Source organism: Leptodactylus fuscus, chromosome 6 (assembly GCF_031893055.1).
Source record: "Leptodactylus fuscus isolate aLepFus1 chromosome 6, aLepFus1.hap2, whole genome shotgun sequence".
NCBI lineage: Eukaryota > Metazoa > Chordata > Amphibia > Anura > Leptodactylidae > Leptodactylus > Leptodactylus fuscus.
The window spans coordinates 67,342,815-67,365,819 of NC_134270.1; the positions used below are offsets into that span (position 1 = coordinate 67,342,815).

The 23,005-nt window shown below is 43.1% G+C and overlaps 1 protein-coding gene across 1 annotated transcript in view; it reads left to right on the plus strand.

Moving 5' to 3' along the window:
• Nucleotides 1-431: 431 nt before the first annotated feature.
• Nucleotides 432-23,005, plus strand: part of JAM3 (junctional adhesion molecule 3) — a 43,004-nt gene continuing 20,430 nt past the window's right edge. Inside the window, exon 1 of the mRNA XM_075280160.1 lies at nt 432-554. Coding sequence (XP_075136261.1) covers nt 497-554 — 58 coding nt within the window. The 5' untranslated portion in view covers nt 432-496. The remainder of the gene's footprint in view (nt 555-23,005) is intronic.

The following is a 23,005-nucleotide window of genomic DNA, read 5'->3' on the forward strand; positions in this document are numbered from 1 at the left end:
ACCACACCACAATCACACTCACCACCACAATCACACTCACCACCACAATCACACTCACCACAGTCACACTCATCACCACAATCACACTCACCACAATCACCACACAAGCCCACAGAACGAATCCTCACCATACCACAATCTTTACCCTCAATCTTCTTCCCCCTTACCATTGTCTTCCTTTCACCATCTTGCCTATAAGATACATTTATACCCCACCTAGACAAGACAAGAGAGCTGTATCCACGTAGCCAGGGCCCAGTTTAGCCTCCATGGCTATGAGGACACAGACAACGATACAATAAACAAGGAATACAGTACACACAGATAACCGGTAAGTGGCGCTCCCGAACACGATACAGCGTGGGAAGCTTTGTGTGGGGTGTGGCTAAATGGGAACCGTTATAGGAACGGATCAATCAGGAGAAGTGGGCGGAGCGGAGAACGGGCTGTGTGCCTGGCAGGGTCTCCGGTCCTCACATCTTCCAGCGGTAACAAGATGGCGTCGCCGAAAGGGACAGTCCCGGGACTCGTGATTCTCCTCCTTCTTCTTCAGGGTGAGTGACTAACGCGTGCAGACAACAAAGCAAAACCCATGGGGGGAGAGCGGCGCTAAGAATGGAGAATAGATTTGTGTTTATACACAGACCACGTATCGTGTACGTATCAGCTCCTATAACACCCACACCATATATAGAGCAGCTCCCACAGAGCAAACCTCATGTAAAAAGAGAAGCTCTGGATGAGCACATCATGTATACAACAGTTTGTATACAGGTCACTTCATGTGTAGAACAGCCCCTATTGACAGCTAATAATGTATAAAGTACATCATGTACAGAACAGCCCCTATACAACACACACCATGTATAAAGTACATCATGTATAGAACAGCCCCTATACAACACACACCATGTATAAAGTACATCATGTATAGAACAGCCCCTATACAACACACACCATGTATAAAGTACATCATGTACAGAACAGCCCCTATACAACACACACCATGTATAAAGTACATCATGTATAGAACAGCCCCTATACAACACACACCATGTATAAAGTACATCATGTATAGAACAGCCCCTATACAACACACACCATGTATAAAGTACATCATGTATAGAGCAGCCCCTATACAACACACACCATGTATAAAGTACATCATGTATAGAACAGCCCCTATACAACACACACCATGTATAAAGTACATCATGTATAAAACAGCCCCTATACAACACACACCATGTATAAAGTACATCATGTACAGAACAGCCCCTATACAACACACACCATGTATAAAGTACATCATGTACAGAACAGCCCCTATACAACACACACCATGTATAAAGTATATCATGTACAGAACAGCCCCTATACAACACACACCATGTATAAAAGAGCTGCTATAGAAGGCACATGATGTATAGAATAGCTTCTATACCCGCACTTCATGTATAGAACTATCCCAATAGAGATCAAATCATGTATAGAGCAGCTGATCTAGAGAATACATCATTCATAGAGCAGCCCCTACAACACACATCATGTATAGAATAGCCCTTATACAACACACACCATGTATAGAGTAACTCCTATACAGCACACATCACATATAAATCAGCCCCTATAGAGCACACCATTTATAGAACAACCACTATAGATGGTACATCATGTATGGAGTAGCCATATACAACACATATCACATGTATAGAGCAGCCTCTATAGAGAGCATATTGTATATAGACTAGACCCTTACAGAGCGCACATCATGTGTAAAGAGTACATAGTGTATAGACAAGCTCCTATACACAGTACATCATGTATAGAACGGCCCCTATAAAGAGCATGTCTTGTATAGAACAGACCCTATAGAGAGCACATCATATATAGAAGAGACCTTATAGAAAGCACATCATGTATAGAACCACCGTCTATAAAGAGAACATCACATATATAACATCCCCTATAGACAATATTTCATGAATAGAGAACATATAGCGAACAGATCATGTATAAAACAACACAATAACAAATCACATATAGAACAGTACCTATAAAATATGCATAATGTATAAAATAGCCTCTATACATTGAAAGTACATCAGGTATAGAACAAACCCTATAGAAAGCACATCATGCATAGAACCACCGAAATAGCGTGCATCACATATATAACAGCCCCTATAGAACAGTACTTGTAGAGAGCACTTCATATACAGAACAACACCTGCAGAGAATACATCTTGAACAGAACAGCCCCTATAGAAAACAGATCATGTATACAACAACCCCTACACAGCACAAATAATGTATGAGACAAGACCTATAGAATGCAGATCATGTATAGAATATCTCCTGTACGGCACACATTGTATATATACAGTCCTATGAAAAAGTTTGGGCACCCCTATTAATCTTAATCGTTTTTAGTTCTAAATATTTTGGTGTTTGCACCAGCCATTTCAGTTTGATATATCTAATAACTGATGGACACAGTAATATTTCAGGATTGAAATGAGGTTTATTGTACTAACAGAAAATGTGCAATATGCATTAAACCAAAATTTGACCGGTGCAAAAGTATGGGCACCTCAACAGAAAAGTGACATTAATATTTAGTAGATCCTCCTTTTGCAAAGATAACAGCCTCTAGTCGCTTCCTGTAGCTTTTAATCAGTCCCTGGATCCTGGATGAAGGTGTATTGGACCATTCCTCTTTACAAAACAATTCAAGTTCAGTTAAGTTTGATGGTCGCTGAGCATGGACAGCCCGCTCTCAAATAATCTGAAAACAAAGATTGTTCAACATAGTTGTTCAGGGGAAGGATACAAAAAGTTTTTTCAGAGATTTAACCTGTCAGTTTCCACCGTGAGGAACATAGTAAGGAAATGGAAGACCACAGGGATAGTTCTTGTTAAGCCCAGAAGTGGCAGGCCAAGAAAAATATCAGAAAGGCAGAGAAGAAGAATGGTGAGAACAGTCAAGGACAATCCACAGACCACCTCCAAAGAGCTGCAGCATCATCTTGCTGCAGATGGTGTCACTGTGCATCGGTCAACAGTACAGCGCACTTTGCACAAGGAGAAGCTGTATGGGAGAGTGATGAGAAAGAAGCCATTTCTGCAAGCACGCCACAAACAGATTCGCCTGGGGTATGCAAAAGCACATTTGGACAAGCCAGCTTCATTTTGGAAGAAGGTCCTGTGGACTGATGAAACAAAGATTGAGTTGTTTGGTCATACAAAAAGGCGTTATGCATGGCGTCCAAAAAAAACAGCATTCCAAGAAAAACACTTGCTACCCACTGTAAAATTTAGTGGAGGTTCCATCATGCTTTGGGGCTGTGTGGCCAATGCTGGCACCGGGAATCTTGTTAAAGTTGAGGGTCGCATGGATTTCACTCAGTATCAGCAGATTCTTGAGAATAATGTTCAAGAATCAGTAACGAAGTTGAAGTTATGCTGGGGATGGATGTTTCAGCAAGACAATGATCCAAAACACCGCTCCAAATCGACTCAGGCATTCATGCAGAGGAACAATTACAATGTTCTGGAATGGCCATCCCAGTCCCCAGACCTGAATATCATTGAACATCTGTGGGATGATTTGAAGCAGGATGTCCATGCTTGGCGACCATCAAACTTAACTGAACTTGAATTGTTTTGTAATGAGGAATGGTCCAAAATACCTTCATCCAGGATCCAGGAACTGATTAAAAGCTACAGGAAGCGACTAGAGCAGTGATGGCGAACCTATGGCACGCGTGCCAGAGAGGGCACGCAGAGCCCCCTCTGCTGGCACGCGTGCTGTCGCCCTGATCGCTCACTAACGGCGAATCCGATGCAGGATTCCCCGTTAGTGAGCGATCGCTGCCTTCAGCTGGTTGTGCAAATGCGCATCCAGCTGAAAGCTGTCAGTGTAGCTCAGTGTAGGCCACGCGTACTACGCGGCCTACACTGACTACAGAGTGTGACCTCTGAACAAGCGCGGGCGTGATGACGTAAGTCATCAGCGCGCGCAGTGAACAGAAGAGAGAACACCCGGCAGCTCTTCAGGTAACTATATTGTGTTTGTTTGCACTGTCAGGGGAGGGGGGCAACGGTAGACATTTCATGTTGTGTAGGAGGGGGCTACTGTAGACTTTCATGCTGTGTGGGTAGGGGGCTACTGTGGACCATTTTATGCTGTATGGGAGGGGGCTACTGTGGACCTTTCATGTTGTGTGGGAGGGGGCTACTGTAGACTTTCATGCTGTACGGGTAGGGGGCTACTGTGGACCATTTTATGCTGCTACTGTGGATCTTTCATGCTCTGTGGAAGGGGGCTACTGTGGACCAGTTCATGTTGTGTGGGAGGGGGCTACTCTGGACCATTTCATGCTGTGTGGGAGGGGGCTACTGTGGACCATTTCATGTTGTGTGGGAGGGGGCTACTGTGGACCATTTCATGTTGTGTAGGAGGGGGCTACTGTGGATCTTTCATGCTCTGTGGGAGGGGGCTACTGTGGACCATTTCATGTTGTGTGGGAGGGGGCTATTGTGGACCATTTCATGTTGTGTGGGAGGGGGCTACTGTGGACCAGTTCATGTTGTGTGGGAGGGGGCTACTGTGGACCAGTTCATGTTGTGTGGGAGGGGGCTACTGTGGACCAGTTCATGCTGTGTGGGAGGGGGCTACTGTGGACCAGTTCATGCTGTGTGGGAGGGGACTACTGTGGACCAGTTCATGCTGTGTGGGAGGGGGCTACTGTGGAGTATACAGGTATAATCCTGTGTGGGGGCCACTGTGGGCCAGATTGTACTGTGTGGGGGGCCACTGAGGGGCAGATTGTACTGTGTGGGGGGGCCACTGAGGGGCAGATTGTACTGTGTGGGGTCCCCTCACTATGTATATCACACAGTATTTGTTTTATAGCAGACGTGAAATTAGTACAGGATGTAATAACATTGCACGGTAACTATAAAACAGATCCTGTGCGATGTAAATAGTGAAAATTAATTGTTTAAAAGTACAGAATGCCGAGACCTTTACCTTTCAGTACAAGATCTGTAAAGCCCCAGTCACATGACTGTAATTTGTGGGTCCGCAATTGTGGACCCACAGAGTTTTAAGGTTAAATTGCCGTGTTGGCACTCCGTGATAATTTATTTGGTTTTGGGTTGCAGTTTAGGCACTCGGTCTCAAAAAGGTTCGCCATCACTGGACTAGAGGCTGTTATCTTTGCAAAAGGAGAATCTATTGAATATTAATGTCACTTTTCTGTTGAGGTGCCCATACTTTTGCACCGGTCAAATTTTGGTTTAATGCATATAGCACATTTTCTGTTAGTACAATAAACCTCATTTAAATACTGAAATATCACTGTGTCCATCAGTTATTAGATATATCAAACTGAAATGGCTGCTGCAAACACCAACATATTTAGAACTAAAAATGATTAAGATTAATAGGGGTGCCCAAACTTTTTCATAGGACTGTAACAGTACCTGTAGACTTCACATTGGGTATAGTTCAGCACTTATAGAGAATTCAACATGTATAGCCCATATAGAGAACATGTCATGTATAGAACAGCACCTATAGAGAGTGCATAATTTATAAAACATTACTTCATGTTTAGAACAGCCCCTATAGAGCACATATGATGTATATTAAAGACTCTATAGAGGGCACATTATGTATTGATCAGCCCCTATAGTTTGCACATCAGATATGGGTCAGCTCCTATAGAGTACACATCATGTATAGAAAAGGTGCTATAGGGAGCACATTGTGTATAGAACAGCCCCTATAGAGCACCATTCATGTATAAAGCAGCCCCTATAGAGAGCACAGAATGTGTCACCGTCTGCAAAACTGGCATCCAGTTACTTTGTAATCTGCAGCCATTGCCCCATTATTGTAACATCAATGTCTTCCTTTCACATGTCCCTTTATGCAGGTGTCTGATGGATGGGGGGGGATCCCTGGGGTCATCGTTGATGGATCTGTTTGTAGAATGGCTCTCTTTGAATGAATATTGGGATAGATTGTGTTCCATGTGTGAGATTATGTAGCGGAAGCAGCGGCTCTTCCCCTGCCTGCGAGTGTCTGGACATCAGGGGACTGGTCCTATCTCTGCTCCACAGACATTTCCTTACTTTTATTATCTGGTTCAATATATAGTGCCACTAGCATCATTCTAGTACTAGGAAGCTCTCAAGGTAAAGTCTGTATTTCACACACAGTGGGGGGAGTTTTTCTATTCCCATACAGCAGTTTGGTGGCACCAGGACCTTTCTTATGCCAGATGTGTGCCATGCTTCCCGTTCTGTGCCTCGCTTACAGCTCTCTGCAGTGGGACGTGGAGAGCCTGACTTTATACTTTAGTTCTCCCCTTGACTTACTCATTTGCATATTGACCAAAGTAATTTTTTTAAGATAAATTCAGAGCTCAGACCTTTTGCAGACAGTGTTGGGAAACAGGTGAGATGCCTTGTTCGATCCTGTTGTTGATCTAGGGGGCAATATCATGTTGTCAGGTTCCAATGAATATACCATACTTCAAGGTTTCTTTGTAAAATACATATACAATAGTATATACAGAAGTAGTGCAATGCCCCCACTGTTCAGGCGGCATTACTGGGTAACTCATCTTGTTTGGTGTTTTCCTAAATTGTTGAGACATTGCATTGAAATTCTGCAATGGGTTAACAAATTGTTCCCCCTAAGTATTGATCCTGTACTTTGTATTATTATGGGGGTGTCAAAAAGCTGGCACTAAGTAACAGAAAAGATTGTCTCTAGTCAGGATCTTATTGGAAGCTCCATTACAAATTGCATGATAAAAGTGAATGGATAAATGTCGTAAAGTTTAGCAGAAAACTGAAGAAGGTGGTAAGAGAAATAAGGGTTGTAATGAAGGCTATATAAGATTCCCAAAAGTTTGGGTGAGGCTGTAGCGATCTCTCAGTAAGAAACAATGGATGTCGCTTGATTCCATCTTCCGTCTTAACAGCATGGGAAAAGCGCTAGGATCAGGTTTTCTAGACTGTGTATTTTTTCTGACTGTATTTGACAGATCATGTCCATACATATGCTAAAATATAATAAATCATCTCCCAGCAGATTGCAGCCTAACTTCTCTGGTATCACTCCTATTATCCTCCCGTTGTTTGCAAACTATCATCCCTGTTCTCAGGAGCTAACACTCCAATCTCCCTCACTCACACAGTTTTACTCCCATCAAAGGGTAAGACAGTAAAAGGTAACGCTGTACTATTGTCATGGCAGATGATGAAGCTCCGAACAGATGGATACATAATAGCAGAGGCCGACCAGAAGTTGCAGGTTTGCAGCAGCTGGCAATGCACACATTGGCTATCCCTGCTCTAGAATTTATTGATGAAGGTTTGGTAGTCTGGAGCAGGGCAAAAGCATCACATGGTTGGAGGTGACATGTCATTGTGGGGTACCCAGGGAGTGAAAGCTATAGTGCAGAATGACATTACTTTGCAGGTAAATGTGAGTGCTTATAACCTGCAGTATTGATTGGAAGTGGTGGGTGGAGCAGGTTTTTTTATGTCAGTCATTTTCTGGTCTTGAATTTTTGATTTTCAATTGCACTTTTCATGCGCAGATTGTCTTATGAGAGTCCATCATGTAATGGGTTTGAGAAGATGACTTTCTACTCTCCGGCGTCTGATCCCTTTCGTAACTACCACTTCCACTGTTCTCTTTTCTTCATAAAGCAATATTCTTATCTCACTAACATGGCTGATTTTACAGCGGTTTGCAGCCAGAAGTCCATTCTCCATAATTTGCATTTGTAGAAGAACGAGAAAAGTTCCACATAATATCCAGAATTCTGCCAGGTCATACATGATGATCAGATAAGAAGGACATTCCACACAAGAGAAACCTTGTGTTCCATAGTCAGTGATTTGACGTTGTCAGTCCTGGATAGAATTGGCACAAGCTTTGTGCTGCTGAGGGTTAAACTGCCAGTTTTCATTATGCCCGGGCAGGCGAGTGCCAGGAATTTGCTGGCAGAGTGAGAAGCTGTCGTGGTCTACACCAAACAAACAAAGGCCTTTCGTCCCCCACAAACATTGTCATCCTTAATTGCTGTGTCTTTCTCTCGCAGAGAGGATGTTGTTGTGCTGCTGAGTCCTGTGGGACGCTCACTGGGAAGTTATTGTGGATGGAAATAGAAACTGTCTGTTCTGGGACAAAAGAGGGGCTGTCAACTCTGGTCCATATCCTGTCCACTGGACAATGCTGGGTCAGGTGTCAGAAACTGGTGAGAGCAAAGCTATAATGCAAACCATCACCCTGTCCCCGTTGTCCAGGCCCAAACTGGCACCTCATTCCCATCACTCACTTGATCCCGGTCACATCTGGTTGGTCTTGGTGGATTATGGAGAAACTTCCACCCAGAACATCATGAAGTCCAAATATATGTGAATAAGACATTGTAGCAATAGGCATATACCGGTATATGCCCCTCTTGCAGACGCCTGTGCAGTAGTTTAGTGTACTATCCAGATTTTTCCCAGATAACACACTGACTCAGTCATTTCTGTCGGCCCACGCACACAACTGTGAATTACACGGTTTCCTGTGCGGGCTGACTGTTCGGGCCACAAAAATCAGTACAGGTCCTTTGTTGCCGTGCTTCTGTGGCTTGTATTCATTGAATGAATGGGGCCATGGAAACACAAGTGACACATGGATGACAATTGCAGCCAGTGGATGGTCGTCTGCAAGGTTAGACCAGTTATCCAGGCTGCTTCATGTCAGATAAAGCATGTCGGAGGTTCACCAGCCATCTATGCTATGGACTTATCAAATATTCTTTGGGTGTGTAACTGTCTTAAAAAACCTGTCTAAGATGAAATTGTTTGAAGTGAAATCTTTGTATTTGCTATTTTGTTTTTCAGTAAGATAGCTACAATTCAGAACAGTTGTGTCACGTTGATTTCGTTCCCTAACACAGTTTATCAGTCCATGCTTCACATTGTAGGTGTAAGGGCTTTAGTTACACATCCAAATAAATCAAGGACTCCATGTGCCACTATTGATTATAATGGGCGTATCCAGACGTCTGGAAACATGCCTTATTATAGTCCATTATACCAGTCATGGAGCACAATTCTAGTCTGTGGGTCCCCAAATATCATGAACAGAATGTTGCCTGTGTGCTGTCCATTTTTTCAATGACCCAAAGACACTGCAAAGTATACTAAAAGTAAATAAATGGATCTGTGAATAACGGACTAACCACGGAGAGCACATCAACAAGGATCATATGCTGTCTGGGATTAACTTAGATATCATATGTCTGCTATAGGTGGACATGTGACTGAGGCCAATGTTGTGTGATTGCGGGTTCAGGGTGTGTCCAGCAGTGTGGACACATATAAAAATTTCCACAGGTGAATTTGCCTACAGGCTGGCTCTTACACACAGTATTAATAGAATCCCTTTTTATGCAGATGTTTCTTTGATGTTTGTGATGCAATATACATTTTGGTAGCACTTTGTAAGGTCAGGCGTGCTTACTTTTGGGCATATTGTTCTTTATAGTGTTTCTCTAATAAGCCTCTTTATATTACACCTCTGGGAAGCTTGATTTGATTTTAATGTCTATCAATTTATGCGTAGAATTGTAGATGAGACAATCTTTACATCTTCCTTTAGCCACTCCTGGCCTATAATACTCCTCGAAGCGTCTGCCTTTATCTGAGCCACACCTGTTGAGCAGGCTCAGACTTTAGAGAGGTGCAGCTGTCACCGGCTCATGGAGGCAGCTGCTGGCAGCCTTGTGTGTCTCCAGTAAGCTGCCTATGGCCCATCTAACAAATCAAACACATCCTTGGAGATGAAAAGTGTAGCAGCTGATTGAAATCTGCTGGTGGCCATGTAGGAAGTGACGGCTAGTGCTATAAACTAGCCATGTACAATATGCCAAAGAGCTATTTAATACAAGATGTTGTTTGTATGTTTGTAGTTTAGGACTGCAGGCATCTGCCATTGACTTTCTCCTTTATATAGTCTTGGCTTGACTGGCCATTACAAAATATGTCTGATATTGTGATGAAATGTAGTAATGATATAGCCCCATCTATCCACCTCTGTATTGTGTGTTATACTCTGTAATGTATGATATAACTCTCTATTTGTTCTGTAGTATATCATATAACCCGATGTAGTGAATGACTTAGTCCATGACCCTCGTGTATATGATATAGACCTGACTAGCTGCCCTGTAGTGTATGATATAACCTTGGGGTTGTTGTCCTCCTACTGAATAAACTTGGAGGCAGACAGACACCTCTGTGATGGTATTGTCTGCTGAGCACCTGTCTGTATTTCTCAGCATTGAGAACACCACTTAAACCTAACCAAATCCGCAACTCCGTTTGCTTAAATGCAGCCCCAAACATGCTTCACTTTTGCCTGTAGACACCCATTACGGCACCACAAACAAACTGCCTCTGTTGAAGCCAAATTTTTAAGTTTTGAAGTCCAGAGAACCTACTGCCATTTTTCTGCACCCCAATTCCTTTGTTTTCATGGTTCGTTGAGTCACCTGGTCTTGCTTCCATAATGAAGAACTTCCATGAAGACCACTTCTTGCCAGACTTCTTCCAAAACTGGTTTCTGCCAGTTCTGAGCTGCTGACACTGCAGTATTTCACGGGGAAGTAAGCAGGATGTGTCTTGTATCTGCTGCACTAAATTTCCTTGGCCAAGCACTGTTAGGCTGGTCTTACACGACCGTATTGAATGTACGGTCCGCAAGTTGCTGATCAGCAACATAGGCTCCGCAGATGTCCACGTCCTTCCGCACTCGCCGATAGAGTTCTATGGGCGAGTCCGTGCATTGCCGCAATTCACGGCCATTACGGACATGTCCTATAAATTGCGGACCACGGTTGCGGCCCGGCCACACCACGGATAAAATATCCGGTGGTGTAAGAGGCCACATTGAATATAATGTGTCCGCAAATGGTCCGCAATTGAAAACCCTCAATTGCGGTCTTACATTACAGTCGTGTAAGACCAGCCTTATAATCTCAGCTTTCCTTGTGTGATTGGCATCTTTCCTTCCAATAAGGTCTGGGGCAGGTTCTTTCTTCCTATACATTGTTTTCCCACCCTCACCTTAGTGCTTGACTTTTGCCTTTTCTGTGTGTGCTGGCTCAAGTCTGTTACTCTTTGCATTTCTAAACTTTGGCTTTTTTTGTGACTGCTATCTTGGATTTTGATTCTGTACTGCGCTGCTGGACGGGTTCCAACCTTATGGCTAGCTGACCTCCCATTTGTTGTTGTTTGTCTTGTCTCTGTTCTATGTTATCACCTATATGGTAAGAAGGGACTGCCAACCAGTTGTCATCTGCCTCCTAGGGCAGTGAAGCAAGTAGGTAGGGGCAGGGGATGGGTTCAGCTTAGGGCTCACTGTCTTCTCGTTCCCTTTCTCCCAGGGTTCACCAGCAGCTACTGGGAAATTGCTCTCCACAGAGGATCTGTGGTTAGTTCTCCAACATGTTTGGGACAATCTTCCTGAGGAGTTCCTTCAAAAACTTCAAGTGTACCTAGAAGACAAAAGATGGTCACGCCCAGTACTGATGTGATAAAATTTCTCTTTTATTTATTTGTTTTGCAATTTGTTAACAGACAAAAACTATTAACATCTCTTTTGTTGACAACATTCTTACTATTTTGACAGCATTTTTTCACACCTGCATAAAAATCCTGCAGATTACTGTACTGTATATTTGGGCTATTTGCCAATATTTACTTCTTTTAGCATATATATATTTTTGCAGTTTTCCGTGTGAATGTAAAGAATTGCAGGTGGCTCCTCAAGACAAAGGATAAAGGGTAGTATAAGAATTTAGGCAGAAATGACCTGACGTTTGTATAGCTGAATTTGGAGATTTGAAATAATCAATGATCTCCTCCGCCTTTTTAATGGTGTTCTGCAGGTATATTTGGTGAGTCCGGTATATAGTACCCTAAAGGTGTCAGAGCACAGTTGAAGCTGTCAGTCTGTTATATCACGCCTTTTATGAATAGCCGCTGCACCTTTTGGTCTGCGGATGCCTGCAGTTGCAGCCATAACAGCATCACTTTTATTTAAGTAAACTGATGTCATCCAGACAGGAAGGAAGGACAAATCTCTGCTTGGAGGTCATTTCCTTGTGTAATGTACACGAGCGGCGACAGCTCTTCAGATTCTCATAGTTTATAGGGAGAATGTCTTTTTTGTGGTTGGCTGTTGAACCTATCTATACTTCTGACGTGCAGTATGTCAGCTCCACAGAGATGAGTGACCCCAAAAACATGTCATGGGCCTAGAGAAATCCCGCATAAATTGATATAAGCAATGTTTACCATGATTTGTATATTAATCTTTTGCCCGGAATATATATATATATACCGTATATACTTTTAACAAGCTAATTGCGAGTCGTGAAGTAAAGATGAGGCCATGTTTTGGGGGAAAAGTTGCAGTTTTTTGTTTCAGATTATGGTAAACTGTTTTGACACTGTGTCTTGCCACGAGAGGGTGTAAAATTGGTTCCACCACTGCTCTATTAAAAGGTTCTCAGAGATTACTTTTAGGTAGTGTATGTCTTAGTGAGAGATCATTGAATGCTAGATATGCTACTAAGATGCACTCAAAGACATTTTGCACAGTTTACTGATAGAACTAATAGAAGCAGGATGATCATTTGGATGATCGTCATCTAGTCCATTTTGACCTAGCTGTTAGGAGGTGAAGAGAGCAATAGTTATGCAAGGGCTCTTACCCATTGTGAATAAGCTCCAAACAGGCCAGACAGACCACCAGTATAGTAGCGATATGAAGGACACTAAAATCTCAGTGATATGTACAGGAGATCTTCATGGCAGTGTATCCAGTATTTTTCAGCGGGATACTGTTTGCCCACAACACAGCAAGGGTTTCCCAGGAACGTCCTTACCTGATTCCAACATTTCTTTGACTTATTCACTTGGCAGATTTATTGCCAATGAAGCATTTATGGGACCCGCTGGAACGCCAGCCTTGGCAACCTGTGAGTGTGCAGGACCTACAACCCCAGCTGTAACATCTGTGAGCAAATGTGTCTCAGTATACCATATGATTCCCATATGCCTTACCTATATTGTCATTGCATTTGATTCCTACTCATTCTTTTCTTTTTTCTTTTTTGTCAGTGCATTTCTTGTTTCTTTTGAAGCCATCCTTGGTTCCAAAAAATGCACCAAAATCTGAAACAAAAAAGCAGCTTTTCCGCAATGTGCGGAGCTAGCTGAAAGCTCTTTCACCATGTTGTATAAACTGCTAAATCCTACCTCTTCATCTGAGGTCCACCACCTGGTGCTTCTGCGCAGATTAAAGGGAACCTCGCACATTAAATATGCAGTCTGATCTGCCAACTAAACACAATAGAGCTGGATTTGCTAAGCGGATTGTTGTTTAGCTGGCAATTGTAATTTATTGAAAATCCTACTATCTGAAATGAGCTTTAGACTGAAGCCCCACGTTGTGAAAACGCAACTTTTTTTCTGCTTCGGAAAGGCAGAGTTTTTTTTCCCTATGCGGCAAAAAACGCTGTGCTTTACAGTACCTGCACAGTAAATGGGACTCGTGCTAAATCCATCCACACATTGCTGAAAATCGTGTGTTTTTAAAAATCACAGCATGTAAATTACACCTGCAGAAATACTGTGGGAAAGAAACACAACGCATTTCCAACGTGTTCTTTTTGCTGCATTTCACTACATTGGTCCTTAGCCTCACACTAACGCCAGGCTCTCCATCAGTCAGGTCCGTCAGAGGACCCGAACAACAGAGAGACAGACTGCTGCAACAGCGATAACACATGGAGCCCAGAAGCCCCCATTAACTACAACAGGATTTGTCGGGTGTCTGTAGTTTAGAAACTGAAAGTGGTTGACAAAAAAATTCTCCATGCAGGACTGTTTATTTCAGATGATTTTCAGCGGTCTCTGTAACTGAGTCTCCAACGGACACTCTGGCGCAGATATGAATCCAACCTTAGTCTCAACACCTATACAGGAAGTTCTGTAATTTACAATCAGTAAGGGCTCGTTCACATCTGCGTCCGGGACTCCTTTCTGCAGGTTTCCGTTTCCTGCACAAAATTGGTCAATTCACTGAAAAAACATCTAGAACAAAAAAATAAAATTTAACTTTTATTAAATAATAGACTAAAAGAGTATCAAAAAAGTGTTTCAAAAAGCCGAAAACACCAGTGGATCTATGTTCTCGGTCACACTGTCCACCTGGATGTAACCATGTGTGCCAAACGATCATAAATCTCCTATTGTAGTCAGACAGTAATAAGACAATACTGTGTACGAGGGTCTAGCAACATAATAGGCTACAGCACATTACCTAAATGTATCACTGACTCCCTCAACCATAAAGAGCATGCCTAGTAGACAAATAGCACGTAATAGACTTGTGCCAGGCTCAAGTGTGCTATAAGCCCTCCAGTGCTTGTCTCCCCCGAGGTTACTGGCCTAATGCCACGCCAACGGGATCTGGCAAGCCTGAAGGTGCTTAGGTGAGCGGCACTAATACGTCTGCTATTAGTCTAATAGAAGGCATGTAACTAAATAGTCTGACCCTTTGGTAGCCCAACGCTGCGTTTCATCACAACTATGAATCATCAGGGGCCAATCAATTATAGTTCAGCATGGGTTAATACCCAAATCACAAATGTCTGTGACCAGACGTGACCGCACTGATGTCGGCGGTAACGCGCCGCAAACACAACCCACCTTTAACCCCTTCCCGACATGCGCCGTAATAGTACGGCGCGTGTCGGGTCTGTAACTATGGCGACCGCCCGGGAGCCGGGCGGCCGTCATAGCCGCCGGGTGTCTACTGCTTTAAGCAGTAGACAACCGGCTCTAATGCCTCCGATCGGTCCCCGGACCGATCGGAGGCATTAACCCTTCCGGCGCTGCTGTCAAAGGCGCATGGGCGCCGCCATTTTGGCAGGGATCGCCGGCTCCTGGAGCATGCTCCAGGGCCGACCCCCCGTTGCCATGACAGCCGGGAGCCTTGTTAAGGGCTCCCAGCCAGTCTGCAAATTCTCTCTTTTGCAGGCTGGTGTATACAGCCTGCAAAAGAGATGATGATTTTTTGCAATGCATTGCAATGCATTAGCATTGTAATGCATTGCATTAGTGATCAGACCCCCTGGGGTTCAACACCCCTAGGGGGTCTAATAAATGCAAAAAAATAAATAAAAAAAAATATAAAAAAATATAAAAAGTATTAAAAGTTCAAATCACCCCCCTTTCCCTAGAACAAATATAAAAGTAGTTAAAAACTGTGAAACATATACATGTTAGGTATCCCCGCGTCCGAAATCGCCCGCTCTACAAATCTATAAAAATATTTTTCCTGTTCGGTAAACGCCGTAGCAGGAAAAATAGTCAAAAGTGCCAAACCGCCGTTTTTTCACTGTTTTAATTCTGATAAAAATTTGAATAAAAAGTGATCAAAGCAATAACATTTCCCGAAAATGGTAGAACTAAAAAGTACACCCGGCCCCGCAAAAAAAGACGCCCTATGCATCCCCGTACACCTATGTATAAAAAAGTTACGGCCGTCGGAATATGGCGACTTTTAGAAAAAAAATTTTTTAACACCGTTTTGGAATTTTTTTTAGGGGTCAAAATGTAAATAAAACCATATAAATTTGGTATCCCTGGAACCGTACCGAAACACAGAATACAGGGGACATGTCATTTTGGCTGCACAGTGAACGCCGTAAAACCAAAGCCCGTAAGAAAGTCGCAGAAATGCATTTTTTCTTCAAATCCACCCCATTCTGAATTTTTTTCCTGCTTCCCAGTACATTATATAGAATAATTAATGGTGGCATCATGAAGAAAAAATTGTCCCGCAAAAATTAAGACCTCATATGACTCTGGGAGCGGAGAAATAAAAAAGTTATGGGGTTTAGAAGGAGGGGAGTCAAAAACGAAAAACGAAAATCAAAAAATGCCATCGGCGGGAAGGGGTTAAAGGACAGTCTCCTCCTGAACTATAATTGATTGGCCCCTGATGATTCATAGTTGTGATGAAACGCAGCGTTGGGCTACCAAAGGGTCAGACTATTTAGTTACATGCCTTCTATTAGACTAATAGCAGACGTATTAGTGCCGCTCACCTAAGCACCTTCAGGCTTGCCAGATCCCGTTGGCGTGGCATTAGGCCAGTAACCTCGGGGGAGACAAGCACTGGAGGGCTTATAGCACACTTGAGCCTGGCACAAGTCTATTACGTGCTATTTGTCTACTAGGCATGCTCTTTATGGTTGAGGGAGTCAGTGATACATTTAGGTAATGTGCTGTAGCCTATTATGTTGCTAGACCCTCGTACACAGTATTGTCTTATTACTGTCTGACCACAATAGGAGATTTATGATCGTTTGGCACACATGGTTACATCCAGGTGGACAGTGTGACCGAGAACATAGATCCACTGGTGTTTTCGGCTTTTTGAAACACTTTTTTGATACTCTTTTAGTCTGTTATTTAATAAAAGTTAAAGTTTATTTTTTTGTTCTAGATGTTTTTTCAGTGAATTGACTTTTTATCTAGATACACACGTATTTTGTGCACACAGTGACTGCACAAAATTGGGCAGGAGACGGAAACCTGCACGCATCTTTCAAACCAATTCATTTGAAGGGGTTTGAAAAGTGTCCGGCCGTGAGCGCTGGTGAGCGTTTTATGCTCTCTGCGGCGAAACCGTTTTTTTTAAACTGGACACAGAGTCGGACATGCAGTACTCTGTGTCCGGTTTAAAAAAAACGGTTTCGCCGAGCATAAAACGCTCACTGGCGGTCACAGCCGGACTCTGCATGACAGGTTTCCGTCTTCTGCATGCAGAAGACAGAAACCTGATAACGGAGAGCCGAACGCTGGTGTGAACCCAGCATAAGTAGGACCATCTACTAAAGCCTAGGAATTTCTGAATAGATTATTAGTTGTATTGAAACTTTTCTTACTAAACCATCATCATTACGCTCAGCTATTCCTGCTGCCACCAGTAGCTCAGACTGCATGGTTACCTTGCCGAGTTCCCTTGTTTTCTTCATGATTGCTACTAGCTTTGCACTTTCTAGTCTAGTCTAGTCTAGCTTTCACTTTCTTTCCCTTTTACTCAGGCTGATTATTGGGCCAAGTAGCAGTAACAAGCGTTCACTGGGCTGTTTGCTTCCCATAATTGGCCTATGTAAGGTTAGGTTCACACAGTGCTTCTGTCACATTTGATCATTACATTCAAAACCTGGTTCACATAGTTAGGGTGAAGCCAAACGTAGTGGCACGGCCTATGCCTGTGATTCTACTTAAAGTGTAACATTAATTGTTGCCTGCTCCTTGTTACTGGAGTGCATAACCCTGCACAACTGAGCAGACGATCAGTATTTCACCGACAGACCCAGTTTCAGATGGAGACATTGCATATGGCGGCACCTGTAGGGTGTGTTTGCATGTTGAGGGTAAAGATACACATTTAGGTTTTCAGATGCACTTTTTGAAGTTAAAACTGGGAGTGGATTGAAAAAAAGTAAAGAAGTGCCATCTGCCTTATGTACGTTCATTCCCTTTATGATCACACAAGGTTTGTTTTCAAATACTGCATCAGAAAAGCTGAATGTTTAAAGGGGTCCAGTCATTGGAATCCCATTTTTTCTCCCTAACACGTAGGAATAGCCTTAAGAAAGTCTATTCTTCTCCTACCTTTAGATGTCTTCTCCACACTGCCGTTCGGTAGAAATCCCGGTTTTCTTCTGTATGCAAATGAGTTCTCTCGCAGCACTGGGGGCGGTCCCCAGCACTCAAACTGCACTGGGGTTGTCCCCAATGCTGTGAGAGAAATCTCCAGTGATGACTATATTCTGGAGATTTCTCTCACAGCATTGAGGACGCCCCCAGTGCTGCGAGAGAACTCATTTGCATACAGAAGAAAACCAGGATTTCTACTGAACGGCGGCACGGACAAGACATCTAAAGGTAGGAGAAGAATAGCCTTTCTTAAGGTTATTCCTATGTGTTAGGGAGAAAAAATGCAGTTTTAATGATAGAATCCCTTAAAGAGGACCTTTCATGGGTTTGGGCACAGACAGTTCTATATACTGCTGGAAAGTCTGCTTTCCCGATCTGTGCCCCGGGTAAAGAGCTACCAGTCCCGCTACCATAGCTCTTTACAGTCAGAAGGGCGTTCCTGACAGTGTGTCAGGAATGTCTTTCTCCACAGCAGCACCTATTGCGCTGTACAGTGTGAGCGGGGAGGAACGCCCCCTCCCTCTCCTCACAGTGCTCATCCATAGACGATTATTATCAGGAGGGGAGGGGGGCGTTCCTCCCCGCTCACACTGTACAGCGCGATAGGTGCTGCTGTGGAGAAGGACGTTCCTGACACACTGTCAGGAACGCCCTTCTGACTGTAAAGAGCTATGGTAGCGGGACTGAAAGCTCTTTACCCGGGGCACAGATCGGGAAAGTCGACGGTGCTGAATTCAGTGCACTGTCAGCTTTCCAGCAGTATATAGAACTGCCTGTGCCTCAAACCATGAAAGGTCCTCTTTAAGTGGCTGTGTAATATGTAGAGAAAATTAGGGTACACTAAGGCTGCAGTACTATCTAAATTATATCCAGAGATATCATTGGCTGTAAACGCAGTCGGGATTAGGATATTTATATCATATATATTATACAGCTGCATATAAATATCCTATTCCCAACTGTGTTTTCAACCAGTGATATCTCTGGAAAAATTTAGATAGCACTGCATACACATGAAAGAAGAGAATCTCCTCTTTCATATGACACAAAAAGCAAGTTAGTACGCTTTATAATATCTGAATTCAGCACACTGTCAGCTTTCCCAGTATGTGCCCCAGTGGTGGAAATATTGGTGTCGTTAGTTTTGGCAAAGATATCTCCCCACTGTCAGAATGGCGAACTTCATAGCTCAGTGTCATCACTGGGCTGTATAAAACAGCAGACACCCGGGGGCTATGGTGGCCGCCCGGCTCCCAAGTGGCTGCCATCTTTAAACACCTGGCATCTTCCGTACTAAGACAATGGATGTCAAGAAAGGGTTCTAGAGGTTCTCAATGCTTTATTTTTTAATTAGGACAGGGGAGTTGAGATAAAAAAAACATACTCACCTGTCCCTGGTGTCCTCCCAGTGCGCTCCAGTCCTGCTGCTCAGCTGTCTTCTTTTGTGGAACGTACAATTGGGACTTCCATCAGAAAAAAAAACTGAGCTGCATTTAATGGATCAGTAAAAAAAATGGGCACATTAGTGTCTGTTAGTGTCCGTTTTTATACTGTCTGTTTTTTGCTTCTGCTTTCTGAGCATGCGCTACTGTTATCCATAGACTTTAATGTTAAAAAATAACGCTTGACGTCCATCATAACACCGTTAATTTTCATGGACGCAAAAGTTCTGCATGCAGGATTTTTTTTATACACGAGAACTAGTGAACATATGGCGGATTTGTGTAAAAAGACACTAACGGACACCAGGTAAAATCCCATTAAGATCAATTGAACTTTTAACGGATTTGTGACGGTTCTGCTAGTGTCCATTCCTAAAATCTTGTAATGGGTAATACAAACAGACACTACTGACAGTCACCAGCGGTCGTGTGAACAACTGCTAACATATGCAGCAACTATACATTAGACCTCATAGCATTTGTACTTTCTTGACATTTTGTCCTTTATTTCCAGGGTTCATCGTATGATTGATGTTTCCTCTTGACGCAGGATAATGTTTTCATTCTTTGTTATGACATTGCTTTTCCTGTGAAGATTCATCAACTTCTTTCATTTACAGATCGTAAAGACATTATTTACAGCTGAAATACAGTATCTGCATCTCCAGCCTTGGACCCTTAACCTACACAGATTGGAGCAAATTTAGTAATTAAAGAGGCACGACAGTTCTGGTGTAGTTTGTGACAAAAAACCAGCATGTATTGTTAACATCACATTTATTAACAGTTTTAGGCACTGTGGGGAAGGTAGCAGTAATGGTGCAGACTCAACTAGTCAGAGACAGGGATAAAAAATCTCATTCAGACATGTTTATTTAGAAAAAATGGCAAAATAAATAAACCGTCAGGTACAGAATAAGCAAAATAAAATACAGCCTTAACTTCAGGAAAAACGTCAAACAAAACCCTGCTCGTTCGAGCACTAACTTAAACAGCATGAAGCTAACTATACGTGTGGCTTACTACCAGCCACACAAACAAACAAAATAGTACAGTACGGTCTCACCAGACTTTCAGTATCTCAGCACAGTCGCAGGCGCCTCTCACTCCCAGGATCTGCCCAGAAATGCAAGCTTTGCAGCCTTTTATGGCGCAGTAATGAGCCCAGGACCCAGACCTGGGCTGAGGCCTACTCATGACCCGCACTGGACCACACATACGTCAGAAACCTGGGGCTGATATATTGGGACTCCAGCACTCTGCCAGTCACCTTATTCCAGCACTTTGTGCACAGCTCAACAAGGATGTGGGGCATAAGTAGATGAATTTTGACCAAAAAGGTGCAGAGTTTAAGATCTGCCAACATGTTACAAAAATATGCCTATATGTATTATCTGAGGCTCCCTGTACTTTACAGTTTACGGAGCTGGAAGCAGATAGCTCAGTAAGGGGGTATTCACACATTTGCCTGTGACCACCCACCGGGTCTCCATCCTATTCCCCATGGAAACTGCATAGGGGACGGCCTCCCGGCGCCCAGTTTTAAAGCACATTATGAACGGATTTAGAAAGCAAACCACTGGTGTCTGTAAGCAGCCTCTTTTTTTGCCGGACACACAAAGTCGGACATGCAGGACTTTGTGTCTGGCCCCCCCAAAAAAACGGTTTCCCCACAGTGAGGCTGCATATGGACACTGGCAGTTTGTTTTTAAAACCCATTCAAATGACTGGGTTTTAAAACTGACCACCGGGAAGCCGTCCCCTATCCAGTTTCTCTGGGAAATAGGACAGAGACCCTGCGGGTGGACATGGGCGCAAGTGTGAACGCCCACTTAACTGTATAGTGGCTAGGTTTTGTTAGTGCAGCTTAGCCACCTTTGATGTCCTGGCCACTGTACAGTGTTCAGTGCCATCTGCTTCTGAACCAAGTATAGTATGGGAATCTGATGGAGCTGATCTGCATGGTGGAGAGCTGTGGGCTGTCTATCTAACAGATATTTATGGCCTAGCCTAAGAATAACTACTCTAATGCATAGGTCTCTGACTTCCTATAATTGCATAAGCCCCGCAGGTAGATCTAGTAGTCTGTAGCTGGAGTTTGATCATGAGCTGAGGAGAATGTGGAATGCAAGGATATGAGTTCAGTATACATGAACAAAGCCTGGAGGGGGGGTAGACAATAGAGTGATGGGTGCAGGGAAGGAGAACAGTCTTTCTGCTGGAGTGCTTCATTGAAGCTTGTGGTACACATGTATTACCATTAGTAATATTTCTGCCAAGCTTTAGCTGCTCTGGTGAGTGGACTTTGATAACATTCCCAATTTAGCTGTAGTTCCAGCAGTTTATAGGTCTTCTCATCGGCCTTCATGATCCTGGCAAAACTGAAGAGGGCTGAAGAAAAGGACTGGACAACGCGGTAACACAATGCTGCACTTATTAAAGGGGTATTCCAAGACTAGGATATTGATTGCTGTGGACTCTTCACTATTTACCTTGTACATCCTCGTGCATTGTATATTGACTGTGCTTCATGTTACAGATCAGCCTCATTCATTTCACTGGCCTAAGAAGATGAAGTAGAGCTCAATATCATAGTCTTCAAATACTCCTTTAGGCTAAGGCCCCACTGGGCGGAAATGCAGCAAAAAAACGCAGCGGAAAACGCTGTGTTTTATGTTGCAGAAAAAAACGCATGTACGTGCGGCTTTCATTGCGTTTTTTCAGTTTTGTGCTGCGGAAATTCATATTTCTATTGAGTTTTCTGTTGAGTTTTTCATTGCGTTTTTGCTCGAATTAACCTTAGCCTCAACCAAGCAAAACCGTGAGTTTTTGTCTGCAGATTTTGATGCTTTTCCGTAGCGTTTCTGCGGAGTTTCTGCAACACATTTATCATGCTGCGGTTTTCCTGCGGTTTTCACACTCTCCATAGAAATCTATGGAGGAAAAACTCAGCGTTTCCACAACTATAATTGACATGCTGCGTTTTTCAAGCGTTTTTTTTCCCGCAGTGTGGGGCTAGGATTAGAAAAAATTGCATTCACTATGCTGGTACTGTAAAACGCAGCCAATGACCAAAAACGCTGTGTTTCCGCCCAGTGGGGCCTTAGCCTTAAGGAGGAATGACAGAATCCTGTCAATATTAATAATAACCTTTATTTAAATGGCACCAACATATTCTACAGTGCTGTACAATCAATAAAGCTGCCAGCATCCAAAATGACAAAGAGAGAGGCATAAAGTTCATAGCTACTATAAGGGTAAAGCCATGTTTGTAGAGATCTAGCATTGACCGATATTTGGTTTACTTGTTAGTCACCAAAATAGAATACAAAGGATCATCCAGCAACGAGATAAGAAAGTCCAATATAAGTCTTCTTTATTTCTTGTTATCGCAATGTAAATAAAACAGCAGGCAATGCACAGGAAAAGCCTGCGTCAGACAGACGCGTTTCAGATAACAATCCTTCCTCAGTGTCTGAGCACTACTGAGGAGTTTGTCTCTATTTGTAGCCACACCAAACCATAAGGTAATTATGTGTAGACTCGCAACACACAATAAAATTAACCCCATAATGTGGATTACAAACAGTGTCAAAATCCTCAAAACTACACACACAATTAAAATTTATACAAAATTACATAAAATGACATACATGTTTAAAAACAACATTCAAATATTCTACCTATGAAAAAAGACTTTTCAAATGTATCTTTCCTATAATGGTTATATT